Here is a 15,425-nt window from a genome sequence, read left to right on the forward strand (position 1 = left end):
AAAAAGTAAAAGTTGAAAGAGAATGATGAGGAATAATTCTTATGATAGGGAAAAGCATACTGGAAAGTTTCATAAAGAAATAAACAAAAGACAGGGAATGGCTGAATTATGACGAGAAACGTTATGTGGTGTAACTGGCATACATAATTCGCAAAAACAAACACACAGAAAATATCCAGTTTTGTTACGGGGTGTTCGAATTTCAAAATTGAATCGGTAAACGTACATGAAAGCTGTGTGACATTGTTTTGTGAACAGAACTAGTAAAGATTTGGCAGGACTAGTAAATTTCTCAATATACTAGTCATTCTGGCTACAAAGATATTTGTGTTAAATTCAAGCCCTGTATTGCCTCTCCAAAGCAAGCAGTCCCCATATTTGAGCTCAAATCAACAACCACTGGGAGTACTACTGTGCATGCTCTTGGGATGGTGCTTCCCTACCCTGTTATAGTTTGCATGTGTGGAGGGTCCTTAAATACAGCAAGCTGATTGACCCTTATGACAGAAGCAGACTTCTTTTTAAAAGGCACACCATCCTGACTAAGTGGGTGCTCCTCTTCATTTTTTTCTTTAGAGGAGCACACCCTTATGTAGGAGGAGAGAGGGTAGGTGGTTAGTCAAGCGACAAGATTTGATTTAACAAACTGTCATACCAAACAAATTTATTTTGATAAATATGGAAAGAGGTAATTTTACTACAAAGGATTTTGAATTTTAGGCCCTGGTAATTAGCAAAATTATCCCTTTTCTTCATTGTGTTTCTTTGCACATGTTGACTTGATGCTCATCCAGAAAAGAATGAGGATGCATTTACAGTGCATGGGCTGATGACATAGGTGAGACGATCACTGCACATGTTATAAGAAATCACTAGATCAAGGAGCTGATGCATCTAGCACAGATGAGGTATTTAAATTCCATTAAAGCTTAATAACAGTAACAGGTTGTTGTTATTGTTGTGGGGTTTACCGCCATTTTTCAGCACACGATAGGCTATACATGGCGGCCAGTATTAATGGTGGAGGAAGAACCCCAGGAAAACCCCGGAAAGGACCACCGACCCACGAGAAGCTTCTGGCAAGCTTTCTCACATACCCACATTGGCTGAATCTGAGACTCGAACCGGCACAGACAGGTGAGATGGCAGTGACCCGTAACGGTGAGTGCTTTAGACCACTCTGCCACTCAGGGAATTGTAACAGGCAAGTTATTGCTGACAGTAAAAGATGGTTAATGTTATGGTCATAATAAACATCAGCTCCACTATCATTCAAGACTAACAGACATTATAAAATGTCTTTAAATGACAAAAGTGGGGGAAAAACAATGCTGATAAGACCATCCATTCAGGAGGAGTATCGATAGCAAGATTTTGAAGATGGCTACATTTAAAGTCATAACGTATGTCAGAAGTCTTCTGTGAAGACCCCATGACAATGACTTCTGTTCAGGAGCAGAAGCTATAACAAGATTTTAAAGATGGCTACTGTGGCAACCATATTGGATGTCTTAGCAGCACCATTTTTATTTAGGACCAATCTGACTTTGGTATTACTTTGTGCTTTAAGATTCATGGAAATCCTCCAAGTCACATAGTAAAAGTTGTGCTATTGGATGGATAGACAGACAAAATGCCATATCATAAGTTCTCCTGGTCTATGACCAGCAGAGCTAAATATTAAACATACATCATTGCAATAACTTTGTGGCAGAGCAATCAAATATTTTTTAGCATTATTCCAGCACTGCTGCTAGCATACCAGAACATACTGCACCTTGATATAAAAAGAAAGCCGGACACTGCACATCAAACACACAATTCAAGCATTGCTGTAGAACTTTAACAGAGACTATTGCTATGTATATTTGATTTAATTATATCTGATTTAATATACAGTTATTTCAATTTAATTGTTTGTCAGTTTTTTAAAAAAATTTATTACATGCTATTGTAATGTGAATTTATTCTCTAGAGATGATACTTTTTTCAGAAAATAGTTTGACCATGACTGTTTTATAAACACCAGGTGTTGATCTAGATCCTGACCTTGATTCAAAATTTGTAACAACCACATATTTTAAAATGATTGGTTGTTGTCAAGGTCATGATGGGAGTTCGTGTTTAATGATTGGTTTTTGTCAGGGTCACACTGGGTGTACATGACCTTTAACAAGTTCCTAATTTCTAAAAGCTTCCAGAACATGATAATGTGACCCCCTGTTTACATTTAGAAGACGATATAACCTATGTTTTGGAGAATTATTCTCAGTTGCAGCTGGGCGTTCTCTTACACTGGAACTTATATGTTGTGCTGTTTGGAGTTATTTCAAATTACTTCAAATTCAAAAGGTGTGTCTGTGTGTGATTTTGATTTTTAATGTAGCTTTAACAATTTTTCAGTCATATCGCTACGATGTCTGCAGTGTGGCAGTTTATAGTGATGTATAGCATTGGGGCATCATGCTGAAGACATGTAGCATGATGTCCCACCCAGTCACATTATCCCGACACTAGGCCGGCCAGTCCTAACACTAACCTCTTAATGCTGAGCGCCAAGCGAGGCAGCTGTTAGTACCATTTTTGTAAGTCTTTGATATGACTTGACCGGGGATCGAACCCATGACCTCCTGCATCCGAGGCGGACGCCCTAACCACATAGGCCACTGGAGTGATCGGATTCAAAAGGATTAATTCTGTTATTTTTCTGGAAAATATGTGGGCTCATGTGAAATTGTTGAACAAGGACAGTTTTTTTAATAAAAAATTTATTCAAATATCTGAAACCAGAGTGATAATTCTTTTTTCTACAAGGAACTGTAGACTTCAACACTACAGATTTCAGCATACGTCATCGTCTTCCATTTTGGACTCTTCGTCGGGACTCGAACTTGAAATCATTAGAACATTTTGTTATTAGGACTACTAAAATTTTATTCGTGGATTATTCTTACATTATTTTTGGATTTGATTCTAAAAAACCATTAAGTTCATATTTTTTCCTTTTCACATAATTTTTTCAGGGAAATAAATTATTGTATTTTCAAAGCTTGCTGTTTTCACACTTTCTGGTGTTACTGTTTATTCAAGCCTAAACACGTGACATAAGACTGCAATGCTGGAAAAGTGACTGCTATTTCTTGCTTCCTACTAATCCATATGGACTATACAAACAGAGACTCAGCGACACTGCTGCAAAACTGGGTTTGACGTAAAAAGGAGGATTAAATGAGATGTGTCATTTTATCCTCTAGCTGTAGTAGCGAACATACCAGACTGGGGCTTCACACAAAACAATCTGGTATGAAACCTTGCCTTTATGGCATTTGAGAAGCTGAGCTCATGGGTTGATCTGGACTGTAGAAAAATACAGAAAAAGTAGCACACAACAAAAATAATTAGAAGAGAAAATAAACAAAATTACCTTGCTTCTGGTCATCAGTGGAATCAGTTCTAGCTACAATTATCTCTTTCCCATCATCACTTGAAGTAGATGTCTCTAATGAGCTTTCCTCCTGCCCCAGTGATTTAGAAGGCGTATCTTGATTCACTCTTTCATCTGATTCTGCAGTGTCCTTTTGGGATCCACCCTGTTCAATTACAATTTCTTTTCCAGGAACAGACTCCTCATGCTCACACTCTGGCTCTGTCTTCCTGGAACCCCAATCATTGTCGGTCTTTGCTACATCTTCATCTGACAACTTGGCATTTCTGTTTTGACTCTGATTATCTACCAATAAGCTGTGAGAGGAATTAGTGGGTGTCACTTTGATTGTATCCTCCCCAGTCTGGCTTTTTGCACTGAGCTGTTTGACTGGTGAGTTGGTTCTTGGCCAAACACTGTTAGCACCATAGTCAGGAGTCCATGAAGGACTGTTTTCTGATTCACAGACTAGAGGGAGAGGTTCCTCTGTTGTTCGCTTTTTATTCAATTTCTCATTCTCATGTCCATTTACATCCAAACCATTCACCATAACTTTTGGTGGTTCTGATACAATTTTCCTACAATGACAATGAAATAAATACATTTTATTTGTATGAACATGTATATTTAGCAGAGTCTAAACTGCCATTTGTATACAAACTTCAACAAATGATTGTAACAAAATATTTTATCATTAAAATGCCAACAGCTACACTGGTTGTCATCAGAAAAATGGTACTGATGTTTGATACTCAACATATTCAGTTAAAATAAAATGATAACAATGATCCACAACAATAGTTTTGGTTATCAAAATCAGGCACTCTGAATGAAAATGAACAGGCATACAAAAATAAAGATGTGTAATTGAGCATATCCTTTGTCGATAAAGGTCAGTGTGTATCCTGAACTGAATATGTTGGGTGGGAATCCATCCCTCCATCTCAAACAAAGAGTACAATGAACAGCACATTATATGCTTGAACCATAAAAGTTCTAAATGTTAACAGCTGAACCTGTTCTGCCAAAACCACTTTTCTTGCTTCAGCTATTGACTTGATGATTCCAAAATCAACAGACTTCTTCATAATACACAGTGAAAGCCAACTACAATGTATGGTCCTGGCCCATGATGTAAAACTACCGTTACTGAAAAGAAACCATTTACATTCTTGCAGTCTGTGTCACCTTGGTCTTTGAAATCAATAAAATTCCTTGTTACCTTAAGTGCAAGCCAACCACAAAGTCTGGTTCATGTATATGATGTAGAACTAATGTTTCTGTGCAGAAACCACTTTCTTCTTCAAGTCACAGTGACCCAATATTGATATGCTTTTTCCTTACCCCAACTGCTATCGACAAAGATTTTTAACAGTAAATGAGGGAGAACTTAAGTTATTGTGAAGAATCCATATTTCTTTTTTCAGTCAGAATGACCTTTAACTTTTGATGCCAAAATCAAAAGAGTTCTTCCTTTCCTAAAGTGCAAGCCATTCACAAAGTTTGGTTTCAAGTTATTCAATGATGGTGAATAACATGAAGTAATGTCTGGAAACCATTTTTCTTCTTTGAAACAGTGCAAGTCCCTCTAAAAGACATGGTTAGGGTGTAAGCAGTTGAACAAGAGCACTGCAAATGGCACATGAAATTTCAATTTTGTGACCTTTTCTCTACCAATGACCTTGATCTTTGAGCTAGGGACTTGACCAATGTCAGATACCATAAGGTGGGAATGTAGGTTAAGTTTCAAGAAAATATCTCTCAGGATTAAAAGTGACAACCTGGATAAGGACATAGGCTACTGACTTGCATTATCTTTTGTTGTAACATTGCAAAGGGATATGAGTAAATATTTGAGATACTGTTAAGTCAAAGGAAGTAACAGGTTAAAGCTTCACTGAAATATCTTCATGGATTTAAAAGTTATATGCATAAATGGATGAAGGTCATTGATTTATATTTTTACTTGCTGTGACCTTTAACTTGAGGCAGGTGGTGTGGCCAGGGTTCATACAGAATTCTGAATGATAAATTCGAAGACTTTTCCAAACTTTCAAAAACCACAAACATTAATTTCCATACCTATTTTTGCTAACATTTTGTATACAAGTTCTGTTATATGAGAAAACAACGAATGCAAAATACTACAATATTGTTCAATGATGAAATGAAACTGAATGGGTCATCAAAAAAAAAAAAGAAACCAGGAAAACTAAACTACATTTCAGATCTAACAACCTTGGACAACTTTATTTGTGATTATGGAAAGAAATTAAAATGGGGTTTATTTCAATTTTCAAAGACTTTTAAAGACCTCGGGGTAATCTGTGATTTTCCCAAACTTTCAAGGCCCTGAAATTGCTACCTCATTTTTCCCAAACTGTCAAAGACCGTATGAACTGTGTGTGGATACGGTATGTGACATACCGTCTTGTCATGATACATAGCTGCTTAAAGTTTCATTAAACCATTATCTGTCGTTCAAATGTTAGGCTCAGGAAACTTAAGATTCCATTTTCCTTGATGTGATTTTGACTCTGAGAAGAAAGTGTGCCTATAGTATTTAAAACATTATGTAGCCATCATATATACATGGGCAAAGTATCATTAAAATCTTTCCAAAGATTCAAAAGTTATACACTGGGTAAGGATATAAGTCATTTAATTACAGTTGTCCTTGTGACCAAACCTTGAAGCTGGGGATGGTACGGGTATGTGACAAACACTTTGTCATGATAAATAATTGGAAGAAGTTTAACTGAAGTATCTTGAGTGGTTCCCAGACAAGGATACAAGTCATTAAATTTCTTTTTTCCTAGCCATAACCTTAGCCTTGAGTAGCAGACAATTGCTATGATAAGCAACACACCATCTAGTCATGATATACCATTATACTTGAACCATTTCATGAAAACCTCTATAAAATTACAGTTATGACCTGGACAAGCAAATTTTAACATATAGACATACAATGCTAATTTGCCAGGCTTAAGACAGCCATACAAAAAAAAGAGTAACACAATGCTATATATTTCATGACTAAATAGAAAATAAAGAGGCCCAAGTGTGCTGATATTACTCACCTAGCTTACATAAATTTTCCTTTTGATCAGAACAGGGAGAAATGAGACATGAGCTGGGACAATTGGCAGCAAAGCAAGAAACACAATAATATATATATATATATATATATATATATATATATATATATATATATATATATATATGTGTGTGTGTGTGTGTGTGTGTGTGTGTGTGTGTGTATTCCTACCCACTTACTGTGGTATCACTTATGTCAACAAGCCACCTATGTCAATAAAAATACATGTACCAGGCCTGTGGTATATTGTTATTATCAAATCTGTCATGCTTATGTCAATGTTGAGATAAATAAAACATAAACATTTATGTCAACATAAGTCCTAGGTCCCAAACTAAACAAATCCAATGTTTTCTAATGATTTATGTCAACAAGCTGCCAGTTCCAATCCATACTTGTACTAAACATATTTGATGTTGCTGTCACAATAAAAAATGCAATTAAATTGATTATTGCATTTTCCAAATTGATTGGAACATGTTTATTATACCATGAAAGTTTCTTTTTTGCAGGAAAAAAGTAACTTTGTAACTTAATGCTCATGATGGCTACCAATGGCAGTGCAAAATGCTGAGTAAATGAACAATCTTTCTAAACTAAATATCTGGTCGTCAAGTTAACTGAAGGCGGGATATCTTGCACAGATGTTCGTGCAATTTTTTATTTGTTCACGTTTTCATTTCCTTATCAAGTGAGAGCTGTCTCAGGCAGACCACCATCTAGGCCAGTTCAAGTACATGCAGATGTAAATAACAATTATACACCCCTGTGCTAGTGGTGACAATTACATGTAATATTGTATTGGATTGTTTAGTGATGTGTTCGTTGACTAAGGGATAGTGATTAAAAAAAGTGGCTCATATCACTATTACAATATACCTACAAATTGTACATATACTATACAATACTACATGGGAGGACACTTCTCTAGCTTTTTGTGTGGCCTATTTAAGAATCAATGCTGATAATTCAAGCTACACTTCATGCAGCATAATAAATTTGGTACCAACCTTTGACTCAGGTATTTGACTTTGTATGCCAACACTAAGTTTGACTTACTATTATAACTTTAAGGAATGCCAGACATTTTCACAGATGCTACCACTCAACACAGCCATGATCGTGCCTACTTAAGATACAAAGAGCAACAAGCTGGACTGAATAATGCCAGTAAATGGTTGTTTGAAAATGATATAGTATGCCTGCTGATAACTTGATTTTCAGTCGACCTATGAGAGGGCAGTCAGTATTACATTCAGTGCAATGCCCTTGCATATTAAGCAGGCCTGATCATGGCTATGTCGAACAATAGCATGGGAAAATGATCAAGCATTCCTTAAAGAATGATAGTAAGTCAAACTGTCTAGGCATACAAAGTTGAATGCCTGACCTAAATGTTGGTATCAAATTATGTCAGATGAAGTGTGGCTTGAAATATCAGCACTGATTCTTAAATAAGTCGTGCACAAAGAAGTATTCTCCTTTGTATTATAATAGTGCATGTCTGATTATAGGTAAACTATCAGCAATGATATGAGTCCATGTGGATCAAATGAGAACTAACACTTTTTATATGTGGATTTTCTTGTTTTCTAATGGGATGTGATTGATATATGGATTTTCTAACGTGTTACTTATATTCGAATTCATGGATTTTCACATACACATACAGTACTTAACACACTATGAACTGTCCAGCACAAATTTAAGTTGTCATTATACAAGTGTATTTCAGACAATTTCCATCGTTTATTTTGTCTCAGTGTAAATCCAACTCAATAATGTGAGTTCACCCCTTACAAATTTCACTTCTATGCAAATTATTTAGGCCCCTGCCCCAACACTTAGCTCAACATCCATTTTCACGGACAATTTCACTTTGGTCCAGAGGATGTTGAGATAAAGCAGTAGTACAATGTGTGTGTGTGTGTGTGTGCGTATATATATATATATATATATATATATATATATATATATATATATATATATATATATATATATATACATACATATATATATATATATATATAGCATGTGTTTGTGAGCATGTGTGAACATGTGCTTTGGCTCTCTTATTTGAACTCTGTCTTTTATTTCTCAATATGTCTATTTTTCAAAGTAGACAAATCTGTGTTGTGTGCTTATTTTAAACACATTTTGTACTTAAAAATGTATCGTGTTCATATGCAGTATACCTTAGCCAATGACTTTAAAGAAGAACAGTAGAAATTATACACTGTAATTCATTCTAACTAGATAGGACTATGCATGGTGGTTGTTGTTGTTGTTGTAGGGCTTAATGCCATTTTTCAGCACACAATAGGCCAGTATTAATGGTGGAGGAAGAACCTGGGCAAAAACCCCGGAAAGAACCACCAACCCACAAGAAGTTACTGGCAAGCTTCCTCACATACCCACATTGGCTGAATCCGAGACTCGAACCCATGCAGACAGAAGTGAGATGGCAGTGATCCGTAACAAAAAGCGCTTTAGACCACTCAGCGCCCCCGACTATGTATGGTACAATACTGTAAGTTTAAGCTGGCAAAAATGCCACTTGACCAATTTCTTTTTTACTTCCTAAAATTTCTTTTACTCTAAAATAGCAGTTGAGAAGATTTCTAAACTATGGTTTGAAACATCCCCTATGGCATGCACATGAGACCACAAACACAAGTATCTTCACACCATAATGTCTGCACTAACTGAATTGTTGCTGATAAAACATTGGTGCAGCTATTCACTGATGGCAAATTGAAGCAAAAAAGTTGATCCATGAATGAACTAGACCCTTCTTTCCAACTGAATAGACATAGCCAAGAATAATTATGGATCTATGCATGACATGTGGATGCATCAATTTTTCAAAAGACAGACTTTCTTAACATAAGGACACACTTTCTAGCTTTATTACATCAATCCACTGATAAGATTGCAAATTTACAGTTTTAATAATTGTCCATATATCTGTAGTAATGGTGTGTATTAGATATTATCTGCTTCACTACTTTTTTTGTATTTTCAATGTATCTGAAAAGAATCTTACAGCGCTTCTCTAATTCCAAATATAGCATGCCCCCATACACTTTGGACCTACATAATTATATTTTAAACTAAATCTTCCATCACACAATTTTTCAACAATTGCTATCTATGAATTGTCTAATTTCACTAATTTATTTGCCAACTGATTAAAAAAAAAAACAACCAGGCAATCTCATATCTAGACAGAGTGATGTATGTCATTATTGATCAATGACAGGATCATGTACGGTTTCAGACTGATTTTATGAAGTAAACAGGGCAGACATGGCAGTTAAAATCACCCTCCCCAATTAAAAAGTGCTTTCTATTCTTAAAACACAAATTGCTATTTATATATTGAGATCTAAGTTTCAAAACAAAAGTTTGTACATGTATGTTTCCATCATCAGAGATAATTTGTGGAAATTGGCCAGTGACAAGTAACTTGAGAAACCATTAATGATCAGTCAGCTATTAAAACACATGCCTGTGAATGTGCTAAAGTTTGATTGTCAGCACATATCAACACCAGTTATTTAATGTATGCAGTACATTTTGCCTTAGGCTATAACACAACTATACTGAACTACCTGGCTAAATGAAGGGAGGATCTCAAATGTCATCAGCTAGTCATGCAATGACTGTTGAAAAATCACCATGTGAGGTCATTTTCACTTTTTTAAGAAAAGATTGCTATATTTAAAAAAAATGTATGGCTTACTTGCTCACTTCACCTGGCAGCATGACCACCTATCAGAGTTCTCTCACTCTTGTAAAATAAAAGAATAAAAGGATGAGCCCTCATTCTGTTTATTATTATGGTACACACAAATACTCATCACAAAGTCACCCACAGTGCAAGTTTATTGTCATTAAGTGAAGCTGGATTGTAGTTCTAGCATGAACAAGACAAATGTATCCACAGACATAGATGGACAAAGTAAATCACATATACCACCAACTTAATGACACAATAACATAAACGGAATTATTTCTAACAAGTCATAACTCTTGACTCCTTTCCCAAAAAATGAATGGAATCATCAAGGGGTAAATGAAACATGCTTTTAAAAGAGCCAGGTATGGCCCACTTGACTTAGACTGAAATAACAGTTTTAAAAAATGGTAAACTGCAGGTTAAACTTAGTACATGGAATAAGCTCAAGGAGTGACCATTTAATGGGCGGGGGACAGAAAATTTATCCTGAAAATTACAGATGTCCAGCCTTCAGATAGCTTTTAAAAAATCTTGCTGAAGTTTGAGATGGCATATTATAAGCAATTATATTAGATGAAATAATTGTTAACTGACCTTGTTTGTTGTGGGGGGTTATACAAAACAACATCAAGTAAAACGTCACATTCTGAACATTTCTTGAAAGATTGACAACATATTAAATGAAGTGGTTTTGACAAAGGTGGCAGATGTATGTTTTGCACCTGGCTGTCATTGGGGACCAAGATACAAACCTTTGTATATCATGATATAATAAATATTACCTCCAATACTTTGATAAAAATGATACCAGTGCTTTGGGGGAGGGGGGAGGGGGTATGAAAACGTATCTTTTACCTGGTTACTATGGGATTGTAATGTTTGCTTTGGAAGCTTTCAAAAACAGAACTTGCACAAATATATTCCACTAATATTTAATCAAATACAGTCATTTCTTTAAATATCTGTGTATTTTTGATTTGATTGTTATGGGAACTAAAATGTTGTCACTTCATAGAGTCATAAAAGGCAGATGATAAATGAATAATATATGATACTGTACATTTCTTGCCTCACTCTCTTTGAAGCTCCAGCAGCTGGAAACACTCCTCACATTCTAAACCTATTTCACAAATTTGTTCATGTGAAGAGTTCTTTGGTACCAACATTTGTGTCCTACTGAAATTAATGAAAAGTTACTTTAAGAAGGAAACAATCAGCATTTCAGCCTGATCATGTTCTTCCTTTTTATGAACCATTTAACTTATACTGCTATGGCTTCATGTAGATAAAACTGACAAAACTTCCATGACAAAGGTGGATAAGTTCGAAATACTCAAAGACCCTACTATTTTACATTATTGTCACATGGGTTGATGGCCAAAAAAAGCAGAAAACCTTAACTCAAAGTCCATAATTTTGTTCCTTAAGATGAAACCAAAACAAGGAGCTGTTACACAGCCTTGAGGCTTTAAGTAACAAGAGTACTACATTATATACCCATCCTGCGTCCTTTTTTCCTGGCCAAGAACTAAAAACCTGCCAGCTCCATCATAAAGTGTGGAACTGGATAAAATTTCATCAAATTATATACATGACTATACATCAGACAATACTGCAAGCTTAAAATGCATGAAAATACCTTCCTTGGTTATAATATTATACCTGTACATGGACAGAGAGTGTCGATTAAAATTGTCCCTTATTGCGACCTTCAATTTATATTTTCCCTATCTGTGACCGTAAGCTTGAGACTAAAGTCATGACTATGATATCACTAATTACAGTATATATAACTGGTTCAAATTGTATTAAAATATATTCAGTACTTTAAAAATTATCCTCCACAAAATCACATAATTAAAGTTCTTCTTGCCTTGCTGTGAACTTCTGTGACAAAGTTATGGACAAGCCAATCAAATGAAGGACGGAAATACCGTTAACATTATATGCCTAATTTAAGCCGGTTGTAAAAAATAAAATAAATGCATCAATGGTCATATCATAATTTAACATGACACCACAAGTGTTCTTGGCTTGACATTGAGAAATGACAAAGAACAATGTATGCAACACACTATGTATTATATACATATAATCTTAAATGGCTTCAGAGAAACTGCCTCAATAAAAAATTTTTTTGGGTATGTTGACATTCAAGTTGGAACCATGAAAGTGTTGTATTCCAGCACTGTCAAATTATCATGTATATATACCAGTATACACTTTTACTTTATTCAAAGAAATCTGAACAAACTTACACACCAACTTGACGACAGGTTCACTTTCATGAGCTTCTCTTGAACAGTGAATTTATCCTATTGTTTAAATATGAAAAGTAATCCTCTGAGGTATGGACAATTAAATTCCAGATGACAGCCACTTCTGTTTAAAAAACAAAGAACAAAACAGTAAACATAGAATTTACACTTAAATGCAAACTGGGTGTTTAGTCCTAAACAGTGTGTGTGTTTGTGTGTGTGGTTTCGATTTTTAGCGTAACTTTAACAATTTTTCAGTCATATCGCTACGATGTCTGCAGTGTGACAGTTTATAGTGATATCTAGCACTGGGGCATCATGCCACAGACATGTAGCATAATGTCACACCCAGCCACATTATCCTGACACCAGGTTGATCAGTCCTAACATTAACCTCTTAATGCTGAGCGCCAAGCAAGGCAGCTGTTAGTACCATTTTTTTAAGTCTTTGGTATGACTCAGCCGGGGATCGAACCCACAACCTCCCGCATCCAAGGCAGACTATCTAACCACTAGGCCACTGAAGCGTCCTAAACAGTAATGACCCAATCATGAGGCTGAACATACATGTACACGGCTTTGAAATAGTTCAATTTTGAATATGTATGTAGGGACTGGCGATTTAATTTATGGGGCTAAATTGTTCTTTCAGACTGAATTATTTTAAAACAAGGAATGGGATAGTATCCTTTTTATATTACAAATTATGGTCACAGCATTAACAATAAAAGGTTGTAATTGTTTCTAATTAATCTGATCTCAATGTATGGTTGAAATGAATAATAATGTGGATAACTGTCAAATCTTATATGTTCAGAGATTTTAATTTCCAACAAATGTACGACATTCTGCACAGATGTCTCCACATGTATGGTATGGTATGTTAATGTATCTATCAGAACTGGTGTAATATTGTTTAACTTCATTCAGGTATGAATGCTGTTGTTGTAAAAAAATTGGATGTTTATCTTTCTTGATCATTCTTTTCACTCCAGGGAGTGTAATATTACTTACCTTCACATAATTAACAAAGTATATTGTGCCAACTGCAACAGAAACGAGGAAATCAATGTGTCTTTATATTACGATGACAAGATTAATTGCATAAAAAGTACTTGAAATGGATCTACTAGCAGTTCCTTTAGTTTTTGTTTGAAGCACAAGATTCCACAGGATGTAGTAGAAACCATTAAATCAAACAGAGATAAATGTGAAGATCAAACATCTTTTTATTAACAGATTAATACTACTAAATACAAAACTTGATCAACAACATCCATAAGACTGTTTCCACTCAGATTGATTCATTATTGTATTGTACTATATATGATAAGGATTCAAACAATCAACAAATAAAATAAAACTTTACTGCTGTATGGTTAAAGGAAATTATAAAGCAAATGATATTACTACTACTGATAGGACTTTTATTTGCATAAAGTCACTGCATCATGTTAGATTAATGTAAATTTAACATCCGTCATTGTATCCATAGAGAGAGATGGGGATGGAAGAAATAACAATAGAAGGCATCCACATGATTGTGTAGAGAAGATTTTACAGGCACACATATCCATTAACGAGAGAGAGACCCTTTTCTTACTCATATTGATTGCATATGACCTCTTTTCTCTCAGATTGCAGATAGCTATTATTTTTATCTCTCTCTTTCTCACATACGCACATAAAATATGGAATCCAAAAAGTCTGGATAGAAGTTTGAAAAATGTGTCGAAATGGGAATGGATGGTTCAAACGAAAATTTGACGGAAATGTAGTTGGTCAGTTCATAAGAAAACTCAAGGCCAGAAGACTTCTCAAAGGCAAAGTGTTTGATAACAAAAGATTCTCAAAAGCTACTGCACCCCTTAATATTTCAACAGCATTAAGCTTAACAGAAGCACCAAAAAGCAATGCTGAATCTTTTGACACTGGTTCACAAGTCACAAAAATAGAATCAGATTGGGGTTTGTTTGACCCAACAAATTATTGCTTTCAAAACAAGACTGTAACCTTGATTAAGAACATTAAAATTAGCTCAGTTTTTATTCTGTTGCTTACTATTCAACCTGTAGCAATTAAAAAGTTATAAGGATTTCTTATCAGATGTTTAATTTCTGATGCATCACAATAAGATGATTTTCACAAACAAAAAAACTGCTCAGAGTAAGACTTAATGACAAACAAAATGTTGTGGGTCAATGAATAATCATCAGTCAGTCAATGAATAATCATTAGTTCTGTGAGCAGCAGTTTCCAAAGTTTCCACTTTTTGCTCACCAAGACAGGTCTTGATATCACTATGGATGCAATTCTTCAACTCTTCAAATAATATGAGCTGGAATCAGGTCACAATTAGTACTTCCAGTTTAGTACCCACAAATGTAGTTCTAGTCTATTTTTAGAACATTTTTTCCTCTCTCATTTTGGTGGTGACAGTTATATTTATGCATTTTTGGATTTTGAGGTAATTGTTTATTCAAGAGAATATGTGCTCAGGGTGTGGTTTTCCACGTGTATTTTGGCGACAGTGCACAGTGAGTAATAAGGCCTTGGTGATGATCCAGAAGTGAAATCTGTGTTCTGTTTACATGCTGCTCTGTTGACAGTCCAGCCTCTCAAAAAAATGCAGGGCAACCTTTGGCAAGAACTTCACCATGAAGTCATCTTTGAAGGTATTTTAGATAACATATGATTTGTATTGATTGTCATACAGTGGAAAGGTCAGTATTGAGAAACAAATGCCGAGAACATAGAGTAAAATGAATTGTGTTCTATGTCCGTCTGTCTAATGTTATCATAATATTTATCAACCTTCTTGGCTGAGCCCCGCATAACAAACAGTCATTTATTTTTCCCCTTACAAATTAGACATGGGTCTGTCCAGTTACTTTTCTACAA

The 15,425-nt window shown here is 35.2% G+C and overlaps 1 protein-coding gene across 1 annotated transcript in view; it reads right to left on the reverse strand.

Moving 5' to 3' along the window:
* LOC149774340 (uncharacterized) overlaps positions 1–15,425 on the reverse strand; it is a 50,866-nt gene that overhangs the window by 3,919 nt on the left and 31,522 nt on the right. The window contains exon 6 of the mRNA XM_089945499.1: positions 3,425–4,002. Within this exon, the coding sequence (XP_089801625.1) occupies positions 3,425–4,002 (578 nt within the window). The remainder of the gene's footprint in view (positions 1–3,424; positions 4,003–15,425) is intronic.

Source organism: Sinohyriopsis cumingii, unplaced genomic scaffold (assembly GCF_028554795.1).
Source record: "Sinohyriopsis cumingii isolate HCF-2022 unplaced genomic scaffold, ASM2855479v2 utg000349l, whole genome shotgun sequence".
In the NCBI taxonomy this organism is placed as follows: Eukaryota; Metazoa; Mollusca; class Bivalvia; order Unionida; family Unionidae; genus Sinohyriopsis; species Sinohyriopsis cumingii.